Source organism: Sciurus vulgaris (genome assembly GCF_902686455.1).
Source record: "Sciurus vulgaris genome assembly, chromosome: 10".
Classification (NCBI taxonomy): domain Eukaryota; kingdom Metazoa; phylum Chordata; class Mammalia; order Rodentia; family Sciuridae; genus Sciurus; species Sciurus vulgaris.
Window position 1 is genome coordinate 11246399 of NC_136470.1, and position 18729 is coordinate 11265127.

General features: G+C 45.9%; 1 protein-coding gene across 3 annotated transcripts in view; it reads right to left on the reverse strand.

The window, feature by feature from the left end:
- The window catches only part of LOC306638172 (interleukin-10 receptor subunit beta-like), a 60298-nt gene that overhangs the window by 10643 nt on the left and 30926 nt on the right, over window positions 1-18729 (reverse strand). For 2 of the 3 annotated variants that reach the window (XM_079101353.1, XM_079101351.1), the window contains 5 exons: window positions 18023-18146; window positions 14570-14727; window positions 11047-11213; window positions 7851-7998; window positions 5584-5741 (listed from right to left, as the gene is read on the reverse strand). In XM_079101353.1, the coding sequence (XP_078957479.1) occupies window positions 5584-5741; window positions 7851-7998; window positions 11047-11213; window positions 14570-14727; window positions 18023-18146 (755 nt within the window). The remainder of the gene's footprint in view (window positions 1-5583; window positions 5742-7850; window positions 7999-11046; window positions 11214-14569; window positions 14728-18022; window positions 18147-18729) is intronic. The other variant, XM_079101352.1, reaches the window with a different exon arrangement.

Here is an 18729-nt window from a genome sequence, read left to right on the forward strand (position 1 = left end):
TCTCCTTTTTAGAAGGTTCTAGCTGTTCTGAAAACTCGTTCCTCCCCCCGTCACCTGTTCCACTTTCTATCCAGAGGGTGTTGCCCTGTGCAACCCAGACCTGTTCATGGTGGAGCCACTTATTCTCCAGCTTCCAGGAACACCAAAAGCTGAAATGGCTCACAACTGGGTCCCTTGCTGGGAAGTGTCCTTCACCGAAGGCAGTTCCCTTCCACAACACCAGGTGTCTTCCCAGGGGCAGCCCACATTAACTGACTGGTTGGTGTGGGGACAAAGGCATGATGTTAGCTATCACAATACAGCAGTAGGGCCAGAAGTGCAAGAAGTGCCAAGGCACTGGCCAGGCATACACACTGCAGAGGGTGGGGAACTCGCCCTGTGAAGAACCAGGGACCTGCCACATCAGTGAGAACGGAAGGGTCCATGGAGTGGGGTAAGCCAGAACATCCTCTCCAAGTCAAGAATGAAATATCATCAGTGTCATCCTTGAAAGCAGGAGTACAGTAATGTCCCCGAAGCATCCAGAACTTAGTTAAGTCAAGACCACCTATGAGAGTGGTCTCGGACCAGAATGTTCAGATGAGTATTATGTTGAAGGACAGTGACTTGCGTAGTGGAAACTAGGGCAAATAGTGTTATCTGTAGAAACTGCTTTCTTGCACATTTGCTTAGACAAGTGCTCCTTGGATGCTGGAACAAAGCATGCTACTGACTTCACTGCTCATGCAGCTGAGCCTAAAAGCCCCTTCCCCGCATTAATTGGTGCAGAACAAAGCACTGTGGACAGGACACATGTTCATCCAGCTGGCTGCCACAGGACAACGTGCCATGAAGGATGGAGGTGCTGTCTGTCTAGCCTGTCACCACTGGACCTTCCCCATAAACAGTTTTCAAAACTTATGTCTCACATGTCATCTCTGGGTACCTTCTCTGGTCTCTCAGCAACTTATCTCAGTGCTCCAGCTTGATGGGCTGAGAACAGTCCATCATATCTCACCCCTTCCACCACTAAGAAGGGCGTGCTAGCTTGGTAGGCCTGTTAGGTGCTGGAGTCAGTACTTTCCCCACAAGGGAATGCTGCTACAATGCGCTGATCAGGAGACTGAGGGCTGCTGTCTGTGGGGAATCAGGGCAGGCAAGGGCCCCACAGCAGGTGCGGCTACAGAGCAGACAGCTCTACACCCACTTCCACACGGGTGCGTTATCTATCATGACAACACACTAACTGAAACTGATGAACACGTGACCTGGCAGATCCCTGAAGTGTCTTTAGTGGAAAAAGACTCTGGGTAGAGTTCACAGATCAATCCCAAGAAGGAAATCACAATGCAGTTCTGGGACCAGGATGGGCCATCTGCAGCAGGGCAGTATATCCTGTCTGGAACCCTGCTCACTGAGTGGTATGGAGACCTGGCAGATGCAGAGCCTCCGACCATGGGATACTAGGTGATAATGCTGTCCATGAGTGACCACTGTGAAAGTCAGGTACCAGAATGGAGTCACTTAGATCAAAACCAAACTAAGTGGAGTTGGAAGGTCTTAAGTGGAGGTGGGGGTGGGGGCATGGGGGTCCTACTGCATAATTTGCCTGACAACAAGAACTATTTCAAGAGATTCCACCTTGCATAAAGGCCATCTCTTCCAGACATCTGCCTAACAATCACCTGCCCAACCTGTACCAACACCAAGGTGTTATTGATGCTCATAGCCAAGGATTATTACTTTAAAGCAACTTATATAAATTTCTTTATTTTACCTTTTCCTCTGCCTCCCTGGTAAGCCCAGGGCCCCCACGGTTTGCCATGATGCATGTAGCCTAGATTTGCAAATTCCCTGCTCATCTCTGAATTAGATCATCTTTCTTTTGAGAGTCTCTGTTATATAAACTGACACTATCACTGGGGCCTGTCACACATCAGGTCCTAAGACAGGGTCAGAGGGCACAGTCAGCCACAAATACAGGTGGCTCAGATTTCCACGCCATCTGTTCTCATGCACCTTGCTCTGCCCCTGCTCATACTGTGACCAGATGAGGGACAGGTCCTCATGAACAGCTGAAGAAGAAGGGAAAAGCCAACCCTGGCTCACAGGGAGGCTGGCAAGTATGTGGGTGCAAGCTGGAAATGTCCTGCTGTTTCATGACCTTCCTACTCAGGAAGAAAGCCCTCCAACAGGCAGAGACTCAGACCACGTATCCAGTCATCCACTTTATGTGTAAAGAAAAGTGGCCCAAGATCAGGTTCACATGGACTCACAGGCAGAGGTAATGGCTGTGCTGGAGATTGGGGCAGAGCAGAAGGAGGGCTGGAAGGTCAGGGACAAGGACATCTGGGGAAGAGGCACTGGGTGGCAATTTGCAGGTGAAGTGTGTTGATTTCTGTAACTCATATTAATCCCCACTGATAGCATGTGTCATGGGAGGGGATGACCAAGCTGACAGGATGACACACCCAGTGGGCAGCCAGCCTCAGCCATCTGCCACCTAATGGGCTCCTAAACAGAGCAGCCATCGTACCAGGAATGGAGTTTCTGCATGGACCCAAGAGCAGGCCTTCTGCTCCCCGAGGCTGACAGCTACAGCTACGGTCAAACGTCCAACCTCCTGTAAGAGGGCAATGCTGAGCCCTGGTATGACAGCACCCCCAGGGAGACTAACCGGCCACCTGGTGGCCAGTTGAGGACATTGAATTCCTTGCTCCATGGAAGGGATGGATCCTGACTGGAGTGGACACTTATGTCTGGAACGACCTGCCATTTGTGTCCTGCAGGGCCTCAGTCAGCGCCACTGAAGTCTTACAGAGCACTTGGTCCCCTGGCACACGTGGCAGCTTGAATTGCGTCCCTATAAAATCCCAGGTTGAAATCCTAACTCCTAGGACCTCAGAATGTGAACTTACTTGCAAATAGTCATTGAAGAAATAATTGGTTAAGTTAGAATGAGGTCATATCGAAGCAGAGCTGGCCTCTGGTCCAATATGACTGGTGTCCTTACTAAAAGGGGAAATGTGGACAGGGGCACACACAGGGGAGAGGTGGTGTGAAGGCAGAGGATAGGGTGATGCTCCTGTATACCAAGGATTGCCAGATTGTCTGCAACCCAGCAGAGACTAGGGGAGAGACCTGGAGCTGACTCTCCTCACAGGTCTCAGTAGGAACCAAGCCTGCCCATACCTTGATCTCACACTTTCAGTTTGTAGAAACGACAAACACATTGCTGTTGGTTTAGATACCCAGTATGTAGTATCTCTTAGTGGAAGTTCTAGCAAATTAATCCTAAGAGCTAAGAGTCCAGAAGTGGGCCCCTGCCCGTGGGATCCACTAGTCATATCATATCATGTGCCACCCAGCAGCTTTAAGCCAGGAAGCAGATGGAACAGCCTGTTCCTGTGGGATACCAGCTTGGAGACGATACCCTGTGGATATGTCCTTCAGCTCCCGGCATGCACCTAGAACCAGCAACTATTATGTGTTCCTGTGGCCTCAGCAGGTGGAACACATGGGTTCAGGAATCAAAGGGCAGATATAGGAGTGGCCCTGGTCACCACTGCTGTCAGTGACCTACTTGGGGAACTGTAGCTACCTATCCGTGCAATTTTAGATTTTGTGAGTCTACAGCAGGGGTCAGCAAACTACAGTCCATGAGCCAAATCTAGTCCACTGATTGCTTTTGTATTGCTCATGAGTCAAGAATGTTTTGGATTTTTAGATGATTACATTTAAATTAAACATAAATGATTATGTTTTAATGGTTATGTACCTACATGATTTCAATTTGTCACTTGGTCTGCAAAGTCTTAAATATCTTCTCTCTGACCCTTTAAGGAACAGTTTGCTGATTCCTGGTCCAGAGGATTCTAGGGCGAGAGCACCTGACCAGGGAGCACAGTATGAGGCCCATTAAACGTTAAGCCATGGCTGCCATTGCTCACGGCAAGACCAGTAGGCAAGGAAGGAGTGGCCTTCCTGGTCACCAGGAAGGGATAATGTCGCTGCCACATTCTGGTGGGTGACCTTCTGGTTCTCTCCTGCCCAATTCTGATGCAAATGGACAGACAGAGCAGCCACTGCCTGAGAAGGCCTGGTGGCCAGGGCTCAGCCCTGCCAGGTCAGCAGTCTGTGCCAGCAGAGGCGAGTCACAGGACGGGAGAGAGGGAACTCTTGAATGGGTAGCGAAGGAGGAGAACATGAATATTGCTCGTGGTCTCGGAACCAGTTGTTGTGGTGAGAGATGGGTTTGTTTTACTAACTTGCTCTTGTAACCTTTCCCAGGAAAAGAAATCAACTTGAATCCTGAAGGAGCAGCTCCTGGTGGATCAAGGTGGTGTAAGGGGTGCCTGCAGTGGACACTGTGATACGCCATCCAGACCTCCCTTCAGGAATGAGGTGCTTGCACTCCCAGCGCCAGGTACTGGCTGCTGATGTCTTGCACCTCACTGTAGGTAGGGCCCCCTTCCCAGGGCTTTCCTGTATCTGCCACATGGCCAGTGAGGGGCTCCCAGGCCCGGCTCTCTTGCCTCAGCTTGGGACATTTCTGAAGGGCTATCCCAGCTCAGAGCCCCTAGGGGGTCGGGTGAGGCCTCTGTTGCCACTGCCTGAGAGCTCATCCTCTCTCTGTGCCCCTTCTGCCACCTTAGAGATATCAAGCCCAAGAAAATTCCCCATCGAGCCTTTTGAATGCAAATCTCTATCTTAGAGTCTTAGGTACTCTTGGGGTTTGTGCTTGGCACACTTTCATTTTCAAGTGTCAGTATATAGTTGTCCTTGAAGTATCCATGGGGATTGACTGTAGGACCCCTTGTCCTACAAATTGTTGTTCACAAATTCCTTATATAAACTTGTGTAATACTTGCATATAACCTATGCACATCCTCCTGTATACTTTATCTCTAGATTATTTATACTACCTGTTAAAATGTAAATAGTTGTTATACTGTATTATACAGAAAATGACAAGAAAAAATTCTGTACATGTTAGGTACAGATGCAGTATATCTGATCTGCCACTGTGAGTCCACAGATGTGGAACCTGTGGACATAGAGGGCTGGTTGTGTACCAGAATTTAATTTCTTAGGGCCGCTTCAGTCCTACAGTCTTCAAACAGATTAAGTATTTCTCCTGGCTAAACCTTGACCACAGCCTCCCTAAAGTCTAGGATGCACATCCCAGAACTGAAGTGACTCTCAGGCATTCTAAAACTACAGCACACCTCTCCCTCCTGCTCTGGCCCTCCGGCTCCTCGCTGGCACTTAGCCTACATGTTCTCTTTCTCCTCTTCTCTACCATGAGCTTTGCTTTTTCCTTTCCTGCCCCAGAACCATCAGCATTGCTTTCTGAAAACAGGGTTTTGGGCAGTGAAGGCCAGAGAAGGAGCCATCCAGGTGCAGGGAAGGTTTCTGGAATAATCCTTTGCCTCCTTCCTAAGGGCTGGTGCTTGACCTCAGGCTTCCCTGAAATGGGAACATGGCAACGGACCAAGACACTATTCCCTGGAGAACGCTGTCTGGAACCAGGCAGCCCTGACCTTGGAGAAGAACTCTTCCGGCAGGGTTTTCCTAGGGCACATCATGCCCCATCCTACCTACCTCTTTCAGGTGCTGTGGAAGGGAATTTCCAGGGCAGAAGGTGTGCTTGGTCTTCTTGTAAATGTACCACAGCAAGGCAAAGCAGCCGAGGAGCACCAGGAACGCCAGGAAGACGGAGGCTATTAGCACGACGGCCACCACCCAGGAAGGGGTTGTTTCTGTCGGGGACAACAGGGTGGGTTACACTCTTGTCCTGTACAGGCTGGACCTCAGTGATCTGAAGGACATGTGAGCTGCTGCAATTCAATGGCAATACCTGAAAATAGTGCCCATTTGTTCACCCCAGACAGGGTCTTAGACACCCTGGAAAACACAGCAGCGGGCTGGAGGACCCAGGGTGTTCAGAGTCCCACTCTTTTTCTGTTTCTTCAAAGTTTGGTCTCTGGGATTATGGGTGGCATATATAAGATTAGTAAGTAAGAATTCGGGTCACTACCTACTTTTAGGTGGCAATGAGTCCCCTGCCCAGGATCTACCTCTTCTGTCTCAGAGCAGCAAACCAAGCCCCTCCAGGGCAGGGCCCAAGCCCAAGGGAAACAGCCACACTGCAAAAACTCACCACCAACGACTCCACCTCTAAGAGAGCTGACCAACTGCAGCAGGATCCTGGGACCCTAAGCTGCGTCCCTGGGATGGCCCGGCCCCTCTTGAGCTTCTGACAGAATGCTCAGCCTGCTTAAAGAACATACCCTCGGCCGTGCCAATACAGACCACAGGCCCTGACCTGTCCTCTGGAGAGCTTTCACTAAAAAGGGCTTACCACTGTGTATTTTCCCTCTGTCCCTTTGAGACATGTATGGGTCGCCTACAACCCAGGAGTATCTTCTTCAAGAACCTGAGGACCATTCCTCTGAAACCACCAGAAAGGACAGTTCCCGTGGGAGAGTAGGATCCTGACTTTGATAAATGCCAGTTAGCAGACACAGGTAGTCTAATGGCAAAGGCATGTACCTGAATTTTGTCATTTTTTCACTCCCTCATTCTTCCTGTAAGAGAGCCCGTCTCCTCTGCATAAATGAAGCTGGCTCTTTCTTCTACTGCAAACATTACTGAGTCAAATCTGGTTTTACTGATTTAAGTTCACTTGGCTTATCTCAGACAGTATCCAGGAGATCACCCTGGTCATTCCTGGTCCCATCTCCCCTCATTCACCAGCAGGGTCCCTTCTCCAGTTGCCCTGGCCACCAGGCCTCCCTTTGCCCAGTCCCTGCTCTCCAGTACCACTCTCCTGAGTGAAGTCCAGTGCATTCGGTACCAAGAGGGGCCAGGAGATCGAACTGATTGTAAGATTTACATGAAGTAAGAATGTTAAAAAAAAGCCCAAAAAGTCCAAAACTAAAATGATGTTTGGCAAAAGCCCATTTTCAATGGTTTCCCTTTTCTCTTTCTTTTATAAAATGTCTGGATGTTGTCAGAGTCATCACTCAGAGTTGTGACCTATTTAAAATATTTTTCTTTTTGATCAAATTGTATCCCTCATGCCATGCTTCATGACATGAGTGGCCCTACATGTGTCCCGCCTACCATGGTCTGAGCTTTCTGAGTCTTTTGACAACAAAAAAGTCTGCTGTCCCTATGCAGACATTGGGGCCACAAGCTCTTCCCACTGAGCTTATGTGTGTACATAAACCACGAGCACCCAGGCCAGCTGGCACCTTCTCCTCTCTCCCTTTTACCACCCCTGTGTTTTCTCTTTTAAGGAACACCAAGTGTGCAGGCACTGTGCTGGGCAGCACGGTTCCCACTGGGTGTGAAGGATGGAGGTGAGGGCCGATCCCATGGTTGACAATGGGCTGATACAAGTGGCCCTAGCTGAGGACAGTGATGAGGTTCCCAAACTCTCCCTTCCTGTCCTCGTGCATCTGCAAGACCAGAGGTATGCGCCCTGGGAAGGAAAGACTTCCCAGGCGTGGGGGCGTGGCAAAGGCCCAGCTCTGTTGGGGTCTGGGGAGAAGGGTCTTGCTTTGGGGAGCTGGATGGAGAGTGCAGCGTAAACAAGGCGAAGAGGGGCTCGTGGGGCAGGTCAGCTGGCCAAGGGGCCACCCTGCCATCAGTGCCGTGGTCTCAGGGAGGAGGGCCTCAGAAGCAGGCATCTCCTCAGCCCAAAGCCAACCTTCAGGGCTGGAGACCACGTACAGGACAGGACACTGACCCCCGAACTGGCAGGAGTCTGAGCGGCCTGTGATGATGCCTGAGGTCAGGGTGGCGTCCGCAGCTATCTAAAGTGCCGAGGAGGCCGAAGTACAGGCCGTGGGCCTCACACTCACCGTCCTCCGTTGTTCGCTCACACACAGGCTCACTCCATTCCCCGGCTTTGTTCCGATCAGGAAGAAACCCCTGAACTTGAACGCAGTAAGTTGTCCATGGCTCCAGGTTTCTGAGGACCCCAAAGTCATACTGAAGAGTAATCCGAAACTGGTAATGGGGATGAAAATCAGCACAAGCCTTAACAGTTTTTCCTTCTTTTTTTCTCACACATAACAAGCTGTAATTACTGCTTCAGACTTAAAATAGGAAAGAACAGAAGGCAGGCACTCGCTCCTCCCAGCGCATTTCAGGGACTCGACACCAATCTCCGGGACAGACTGTGATGCTGACAGACCATCCTGTTTCCCAAATTCTCTATCTTAAGTGATATACAAACTGCCTCCACCACATAACCAGTATTAACGGGTTGAAGTGTGTCCCTTAAGAATTCATGGGTTGAAGTCCTAACCCCTGGTACCTATGAATGTGACCTTATATGAAGGCAGGGCCTTTACAGAAATCAGCAAGTTAAAATGAGGTTATAAGTTGGGTCTCTAATTCAGGCAGCAGAGGAGTTGGACAAATCCCTGGCAACTACAGATGGTGCATGGCCCTGTAGACACCTCGGTCTTAGATTTTCAGCAGATAATAAATTCCTGTGGTTGAAACCCCCCAACTGTTGGCAGTTTGTTACAGCAGCACTAGCTAATGCACTGGTGTATAATAAAACACAATGTAACTTTTTTTTTGAAGTTAAGAGCATGTTTCTGATCTTCCCTGCTGGGGGTTCTCCAGTTTCCTGTTAGCCTTTCCCAAGGCCCTTGCTCACTCAAGAGCGCATTCCACAGCCTGCCTCTTCTCTGGCAGCTGGAGTTACTGACTGATTTCAGTTGGATGTGGATGTAATATATCATAATTAATGAGATATTTCTCAATTTGAGAAATTAAAATAGTTGCTGGAAAAATAAGGGGAATTAAAAGAGCATACAAAGTGAGTGCAGACTCTTTTTTTAAACTTAAGCATTTGGTCACTGGGATTGGTGACAGCTTGGTTCCTTTACTGTTAAAAAAAAAATTGAACTCTCTGAGAGCAAGAATCAGACTATACCATTGAATATATGAAGAGAATGATAGCGCTTGGATGAAGTTAATTAAAAAAACAAACAAAGCAAACTAAACCAAACCTAAAAAAGTCCTGGCTTTCATTTCTAGAAGTTCAGTCCCTCTGAAGCCTTATAATGCAGTTTTTTAAAAGACTAAACTCAGTCCTAATCATAAGTGGCCAGCTTAAGTGGAATTTCTAAAAGCTATTCATGTTATTAGTTTAGGGAACTAATCTGACTCTGTCTTGGAATATTTGTGTTCTAGAAGGGAACCATATAAATCATCAATGATGACACTGTAGGCCCCTGAGAGGGAGCAACTGGGGGACCAGTGGTTTTTCTAGCTGGGCGTGTCACTGAAGGCTTCCATACACCTGGGCAAAGTGAGAGGAGAAATGTGTAATGAGATGCCTGTGCTGTCGTTATGTTCTAGATAAGAAGCTAAATATAAAATGGAATTTGTATTCCATGCTTAGTGCAGGAGGCGCTTAGCTGCAGTGAGGCAAGGACAGAGAGCCAGATCCTTAGAGGATGATGCTAGCCATGGAAGGGGCATTTTGAGACCCCTGTTTGATGAGTGAGTATGAAACCAAATATTTTGTGTTGCTTTTCAGATACACATTTCTTGGGGTCTTGACTATAACCAAATTGTCTTTTCTGAGGAAGCAGATACTCCACATACCATGGTTTGAATGCATGTGTCCCCCCAAATGACATGTATGTGTACTGCCAGTTGACAGTACTAAGAGGTAGGGGGGTGGTTACAAGGTCAAAAGGGAGCCCTCATGAATGGGATTAATGAGCTTGTGAAAGAGGAACAAAGGATTGTGTACCCCCTTTTTCCTGCATCTTGAGCTATCTAAGATGCAGCAATAAGACCTCATCTTGGAAGCAGAGAAAGCAGCCCTTACTAGATCTTGGATCTTCCAGTGACTTGATCTTGGCTTTCCCAGGCTCCAGATCTATGAGAGGTAATGTCTATTGTTTATGTATTACAGTCTGTGCTACTTTGTTACAGCAGCAGGAACAGACTAAGATACTATATCACTCAAGGGAGAATTGTGGGGGGGCGGTGTTTTTTTTTTGGTTTAGTATGTGTGTATGCATATGTTTTTGTGTGTGTATACTTAATTATATCATCTGAAGACAATAAACATGGGTGATCTCTTCCTCCTAATCTTTTGAGATTTAAATGATAAAATCAACAATTAACATATTATCTTACATAACATACATGCAAGTCAGTTTAGTTTAGGATCATGAAGTGGCATTTGGTTCAGAAGCCTAACTTTGCCCAAGGACGGACACAAATGGCCTTAACATGTCTACATAAAGGGAAGGGAACCTCATGTCGTGAACATATACATTGTTCAAGGAAATGGGACGTGTTTTTCCTTTTGTGATTAAAATTCCCCAACAATTCTATGAAGTGGCTTATTACCCTGTTTTATGGATGAAATGGGTTATTATGCCTCTTTTGAAGATCTGAGGAAGCTGAAGATAAGAATGTTACTGGAGCTACATGGTGGCAGGGAATTATCCCAATCAGGTCTTCCCAAGCTCAAGTTTTTAAAGGAGTTGTTCCCTAAAGAGGACAGAACAGAGAAAACTGGGAGAAACAATGTAAATGGTGACATTGCTCATCCAGTGTCCTGGGGTGGGGGTGCCTTGACCACGGACTTGACAGATTCGTGGAATGTGACTGATCTGGGGCATGGGGTGGTGATGCTATGACTCAGCAATCATTCAGCTGGCCACCTGATTCAGTGGACTCCAACTTCCCCCACCGATTGCTGACTCAGCCCTGCTTTCTCTTGCAACTTCCCTTCCTGGAGAAAAAGGTCTATTCCCCTCATGTGAACTTCACCCTAAAAGTCTACTTTACCCATTTCCCTTGGGGCTGGGAAGTTTGAGCCCAAGACACCAGTCATCCCTCAGCCTGGGAAGCTCTGGCTGTCAGAGCACCAGCTTTATATCCTCTGGAACATAGATACTATCACCTTGCATGACTCTGCCTGGGTGAAATCCTGGTCTTCTCTCCCATTCGTCAGATCAAAACTGGGCAGAGAACATGGGTGTCCACACTGAAACGCACACGATTAGCCAAGCTTACCTTCTTGTCAGTTCCGTTTTTCCAGTATTGCACATTGTAAGCCCATGAGTTATAAATGTTCCTCATGGTCCACGTTTCCGGTTCTTTCTCAATTCGGGGGGCTAAGAAACGCATATGTAAAGAATCAGCAAGTGCTTCTACTTGCATTTCAGGAGGTCCAATAATAGCTAAGTGTAAGAACAAAGCAAAATGATAATTAAAAAATTTTTAAAAATTTTAGTTGTAGCTGGGCACAATATCTTATTTTATTTATTTTATTTTTATATGGGCCTGAGGATGGAACCCGGTGCCTCACGCGTGCTAGGCAAGCACTCTAACACTGAGTTACAACCACAGCCCCCAAAAGTCACATTTGAAAACATTATTGCCACATTAATTTTTCATAACTGTGCAGGACAATTAGTCTACTGAAGTACATTATTCTTTGCTATACCTTGTTTGAATGAGGGAATAGGTAGAGTTTGTTTCTTAAAATAAAAATCTGCAACCTGGTATGGTGGTGCATGACTGTGATGCCGACTACCCAGAAGGCTGAGGCAAGAGGATCAAAAGTTCAAGATCAGCTTCAGCAACTTAGCAAGGCTCTGTATCAAAATAAAAGAATAGATGGGTGTGGTGGTGCACGCCTGAAATCCCAGCGGCTTGGGAGTCTGAGGCAGGAGAATGGCTGGTTCAAAGCCAGCCTCAGCAACTTAGCAAGGCCCTAGGCAAGTCCCTGTCTCTAAATAAAATACAAAAAAGGGCTGGGGGTGTGGCTCAGTGGTAAGTTACCCTGGGTTCAATCTCTCCAATATTATAAAAAAAACCTGATAATCTTTATTAATCATGTTTAGTTCATTTATGTTTATTATAATTTCTAATATATTTAGAATTATTCCAAGTCCATTGTTTTGTGTTGCCTGTAAGAACTGCTTTTTAAAAATGTGTATTTTATTTGCTTTTCCTCCTCTTCTTTTTTTCCAGTTTCTGTTGGCTTGAATTTTATTTATTTCTCTGGGTTGGAAGCTATAGATAGTAGTTCTATTATTTTCAGTGGTAACCCTTAAATGCTTAACATATACAATTACCACATGAATTTTTCCAACCTATCTTTTACTAGATCATCATGTGGCTGGCCCCTTCACTTCATTTGGATCTTGCTCAAATGCTACCTCCTCAGAGACTCTCTTATCTCCCTATGTAAAAGACTGGCTCCCATCTCTTTCTGTCTTGTTAGCTTGGTTTCATTTTCTTGAAGCCACAGTCACCAACTGTCATAAAATACATGCCTATCTATTTCCTATCAGTTTTCCCATTAGAATATATGCTCCATGAGAACAGGCTTTTTTATCTTGTTCACTGTTGTAACTTCAGCACTGAGCATGGCCTGGCACATAGTAGGTGCTTAATAATAATCACAGAAGGAACACTACGTGGCTCTGGGAGACCCCACTGTGTTAACCTACGTCCTGTATTCTTCTCTGGCCACTGTTACTTTCTGGGGGCTGCTAATGGGCCTACTTCCATCACTGTAATCTGCTGGTCTGAAAACCAGACAAGAAAACTTGTTAGATATTTCCTCAGTCTAATAGGTTCCCCATGATGTCATGACGCACTTTCTTATTACTAGAATACTTCAGGGGGTGAATATTCCACATAGGGCAGGGGCTGCTAAGAGCATGGTATAGGAGCCTGGGTCTGAATCCCGGCTCTGCCACTTATTACCTGTGTGACTTTCTGACAAGCTGCTTAGCCTGTTTCTAAAGGGAACTTTCTAAGGGGAACTTCCTCAAATGGGACCTGAACCAGTCAGGATCAAGCGACTATTATAGGAACAGAGTTCTAAATAGATGGTCTTAAACTTATGATTTTTTTTTTTTTTTTTTGTGTGTGTGTGTGTGTGATGCTGGGGATTGAACCCAGGGCCTTGCGCATGTGAGGAAAGTACTTTACTAACTGAGCTGGATCCCCAGCCTGAGACCTGGGATTTTGAATTATGCTCTTTCCCCAGGCCATCGCTCAATCCTTTCTTGCAATGTTGGCCATCAGTCACACAGTATCAGGGGAACAGCCGGTACTCTATGCTGTGCTGTGTTGCTCAGCTAGGATGTTTGAAAGGTTTCGGGTCTTAAACACATTTTGAGTTACTGATATTTTCCAGTTATGATTGGGTTATAGGAATGTTACTCCACTGTAAGTCAAGGAGCATTTACACTATGTTTTGAAGACACTATTGTTAAACTGTACTTTTTTATTCATTTTTTGTTTGTTTTTATAAAGAAAATCTTAGAAAAGATAATGTAACTGACAATTTCAGACTCCAGAAATAAGACTTTTTGCCCAAGTTGGGACAGAATTGGGAAAGGGAAGGGCATCCTGGCCTCATGGTCTACAAGGGAAAAGCACCAGGGCAGGAGAACCACACAATGACCTTTCTTTGCATAGAGACAATTCTCTCAATGCTTCTCTCTGACTGTTCCTTAGAGGGTTTGTTATGGTTTAGATATGATGTGTACCCCACAAGCTTATGTGTGAGACAATACAAGAAAGTTTCGAGGTGAAATGATTGAGTTATGAGAGCTTTAGCATAATCAGTACATTAATTTGCTGATATGGATTAACTGGATAGGAACTATAGGCAGGTAGGTGTGGCTGGAGGACAGGTCACTGGAGGTGTGCCTTTGGGGTTACATTTTGTCCCTGGTGACAGAGCTCTCTCAGCTTCGTGGGGGCCATGTCCTGAGATGCTTTTCTCCATTACACCCTTACACCATGATGTTCTGCTTCACCTTGAACCCAAAGCTATAGAGTCAGCCATCGACAGACTGAGACCTCTGAAACAGTGAACCCCAAATAAACTTTTCCTCCTGCATGTGGTTCTTGTCAGGTTTCTTGGTCACAGTGGTGAAAGAACTGACTAAAACAGGGCTGCGTGTGAGTTTCTTGTAACCCCGAATCCTCTTTACTGTCTCAATTGCTACCTGGTGGTTTAATTAGATTTCAGTTCCCGATACTCTAAATGTGCTCATGGTGGGTCCCATGGCCCTCTGGATCTCCCCTAGAGCTTTCTCTCCAACACTTAACCAGCAGCCTGACCCAACCCACTTGCTGTTAGCTCTGTCTCTCCTCTGTCCTTCCTCTGGCAAGTTGCCTGTCTGCATATGGCCTTTCTGTCTCCATACCTGCCTATATTCTTCTGCCTTCTGTGTCACATTCTTTGTTGAAATCATAATCCCAAACTGACTCCCACCTAGAAAATTGTCATCTAAATCCTTCTGGTTCTTCTCATTAATAATGCTGGCCCCAATGCCATTAAGGCACTGATATAACCAAATTTATATTTAATTCTTTCATTTTATCCCTTCCTGTCTTGCCCATGTGTTTCTTTAAGGCCACGGCCTGCTTTGTTAAATTCCTTAAGCTTCTTATGCAAAGCTATCTACTTCCTGCACACTCAAAGGATTCCTGTTGATGGACCCACCCATGTGGAACAAAACCAAGGCATGCGATGACATACGACAAAATCGAAATCGAAATGGCTTACTGTCATCCACAGGGCAGAAGGAGATGTTCACCCACTCCGAATGCTCATCTGCAAATTCAGCCCTGACTCTCAAGGTGTGGTCGCCATACTTGGAAATACTTGAGAAGTCACATTCTGTTGAGGCAGTACTCTTGCATATATTTTGGAATTGCCTATAACTATACAATTAGAAAGACAAAATCATGAGAGCCAGAACTTCAGCCTCTTTCAGGCTGACTGGTGCTTTATTCCCTCTGCCACCAAAGACTAACTAGGGACAATGAGAGAAAATAAAGCAATTCTTAATATCAATCTTGATGAATTATGTGCTTAATTTATATTAGCATAATTCCCAAGTGCTCCAGGGTATTCACTTAATAATCCTTGGGCTATCACAAGGCATTTCAAAAATAATCTATCTCATGGCCACATAATTTTGGGGGAAATTGCATTAAACATAAAAATAGATGTCTTCATATTAGAATTTCCCAGAGACCTTAATGTCCGAATAAGCATGTCTTTCCAGAAAGTGGCTGAGTATTCAACACACTTGACCAAGAAAGCTTCCTTCCTCAATTGTGTGTATCTGAAAGCTGTGAGATATGATTTTGATACACACAGATTAAGTAAGTATATTATGCTGATTTCAAATAATGTCCTAGGAATGATTAGTATTTCAATAATTCTCGAAAAAATATAAAAAAACATGAATTTCAGTCAGGACAACAGCTCCAACAGCGTCCACTGAAGAGAGGGTGGTAAAACATCATGTGGAAGAAGAGATAACATTTGGAAATACATGGATGCTAAACAAATTCCATCTCCCACAATTCACCCTCCTGATAGCCTGAGGAGGGTCATTAGCTTCATCTCACCTAAGGACACACAGCCTTCCTTCCTGTAAGTGAGGAGACTGATTGACTGGTTTCCCATTGTACCTTCCTGTCTAGATGCCCAAACCACTCTGGTTGTCCTCAGAATGACAATGATGGTGATGGTGATAAGAACAGGAGTCAGGTAAGCAGAGTCTAGGAAACCTGTCAGCCACTTCCAGTTCTGTTTCACTTTAGAGTCTCGGAGGCCGCACCACATCTCACTGCATTCTTGGTGACATTCATAACGATCCCTTGCAAAAAGTAGGTAGGGACAATTGCGATCATACTATTTTATGATTTGCTTTTCCTGCTTAACATGCCCCGGATGATGTGTCAATCATCAACTCTTCATGGCCGTCCTGTATTCTATTATATGTGGAAAATCCAGGGGTCATGTAGTTAAGGGAGTTTCTCTCATTTGGCCATTTCCTTCATTTAATCTGATTTATCAGTTGGCTAACAGCATTTTGAAAGTTGTTTTGCAATAACTTCTGGGTTATTTTAATTGCTTTTACAAATATTTTTCTCCCTGTTCAACAAGTAATATGACCCATTCCCCATATTTACACAGAGCTTGTGCTGTGTACTCAGGCTAAATCTGAGCAAAACCTGTGGTGCCATGTAAGAGGAATCAGATCTCTTGGGACCAACCTCTTTCCCAAGGATGTGGCTAGCATGTGTGTGTCTGCCCCAGCATGTGCCATGCTCCCTCTGTGGCTTCCTGTGGAGGACAGCTACAGCCCAGGCGCTGACTTGGTGAGTGACCTCCCCATACCTTCACAAAGTCATTGAGACCTCTGTCTAAAAGACAATGGCAAAGTAGCAAAGCACAGACCAACCAAAGTCAATCACAGGGAAGAGAGACGGAAAGAGAGGTGCTATGGTTTGAATGTGGGGTTTCCCCGTTGTGAGCTGTTGACAGGATGGACACTTAATTGACTATGGGGTTCGGAGGGCCATTGGGAGGGGATTAAGTTTAAATAAGGTCATGAGGGCAGAGCCCCCATGATGGAATAGAAGTGGCTCTATAAGAGAGAGACCAGTGTTCTCACATGTGCTCCCTGTCACTCACCATGTGCTGCCTTGGGACCCTACCAGCAAGAAGGTCATCATCAGATGCAGAACCTGGGTCTCAGACTTCCAGAACTGGGAGGCAAAGTTTTCTTTACAAGGTTCCTAGCCTCAGGTATTTATTTCATTTTAATAATGAAAAACAGACTGATAAAAGAGGAAAGTTAATTTTCCACAGTGAAATCTCTTTGGATTTCCAGCCTGATTGGAAAAAAAACAAATACTAGGAATTAGTACTAGGAATATACCCCAGGAAAAAAATAAGTTTTCGAATGACCCTTCTTCAGTCCTTGGACTCTGTACTGTAGATTGGACGAAAGCATTGTGCCATCGTTAAGTTCCTGAACTTGATAACTACACTGTGTGATGTTTTTATGATATGTACATTGAAATACTAAGGGGCAAAGGGTATTTTGTATAAGAGATAAAGAGAGAGAAGGGAGAGAAAATGTGGAAAGTTTCAAAACTGGTGAATCTGGATGTAGGCCATCTGAAGTTCTTAGCAGTATACTTAAAATTTTGGAATGTTCTGTTATGTGAAAATATTTTAAATTAGAAACAAAACAAGAAAACCCCAACATATAGACAAGGATTATCTTTTTTTTCCTACTTGTTCTTGGATTCTTGGACTTCGCAGGCCTGGGGTATATTCATAAAATGACAGCAGGGTTGGGTGGGGGATAGGCTTAGTGGAATTGGGAAGGGAATTTCCTCCTGCCTCACTGAAGGGCTGTCTGTCTTCCTGAGCCACAGGAGTGTCACTCATTGGCTTTGGGCCTCCTGCTGCTGTTTGCACCTGGTGTGAAGGTGTGTCACCTGTAGGCCAGCCTGTGGCGGATGGTGGCAGGCTGCCAAAGGAGGGGTGGTGTGGACTTCCTTCACCAGGCACAGGGAATGGGACCAGGCAGAACAGGTAGAGGGTGTTCAGAGCACTGCTGAGATAATTGTCTAGGGTGACAGTCACCTTCCTCAGACTCTCTGCTATTGTCAGACAACAGAGCTTCCGACAGTCAGTAGTTATTTTACTTTCAATTTCAGGGGGTGGCTGCAGAGTAAATGCCCATGTGGCACTAGGGTGGGCCGTTCTAATCCACAGGCGGGGATGGGTGGCCTCCCTGCCTGACTTGCGTACCTTGGTTTCTTGGACAGTCAGCTTCTATTTGTACACTGACTGCTAGCAATATTACTCTAATAATTGGAGATGATAGCAGTAGCATTTTCCTCCTAAAATACCTCAGTATGATGAGACAGTTTTGGCACGGCACTAGGCCACCTCGAGGCTACCACTGCGGCTGACAACATCTACACACATGATAACATGGCCAGATCTACAACCAGCCCTATAATAAACTGTCAAAGAGGGAATCATAAAAAGGAAAAGCTGGCCACAAGAATTTCCTGGGGGAAAGGAAAAGGTCAGCAGAGAGGCGTAACTGGGCTGTCATGGGTGACAGCAGACAGGTTCCCCTCTTCCCAGTCCGAGGTCACTGTGTCCTGGCACCTTCCTGCCAAGAGCCACCAGACCCACCTTTGGAACTGAGCTGTGAAAGTCAGATTCCCTTTATGAAAAACAGGCGACTCCCACCGTAGAATGTTCTTGAAATTAACTGAATTCATTCTGACGTTTTCAGGAGGTGGCACCATCCCCAGGGCTGTAAAAACAAAAGAAAAAAATTGTGACTTTTTTTTTCTTCAAATATATTGTCCCCTAGAGGACACATTCCACACCTGGGTCTCCCTAGGCTCCATGTCTTCCAATGCCATGTGGATGAGGGAAGAGAGAGTGGGCGCCGTAACTGTGCAGAGGAGACTGGATTTTATTTGAAGAGCCATGAGAAATTTTGAGGTTGGGGTAGGTGGGAAGCAGAAGTGAAGTGGAGACAGGATGGTGACCGGGATTAGAGGAAAGGTGCCAGGGGGTAGGGCTCAGCAGGAGGATTTCAGTTCTACTTCCAGAGGTATAAACTGTGGACTTCCTGATGGATGTGATGTGGAGAATTGAGATTAATGTCCATTTCTGGCTTATGCATCTGGTGCCCTGATTGGAGCTAGGGCGGGGAACCAGACACCCATTTCGGCTCTGAAATGGGAGAGGCTGAAGAAAGATTCAAGGAGAGATGTCAGGGAGACAGCTGCATAAACCCTGCCAGGGAAAGGAAGATCTGGGGCAGAGGCAGAAATTATTTTTAAACGTTTAAATAGAATTTTCTAAACATTCCAAAGCAGAGAGGAGAT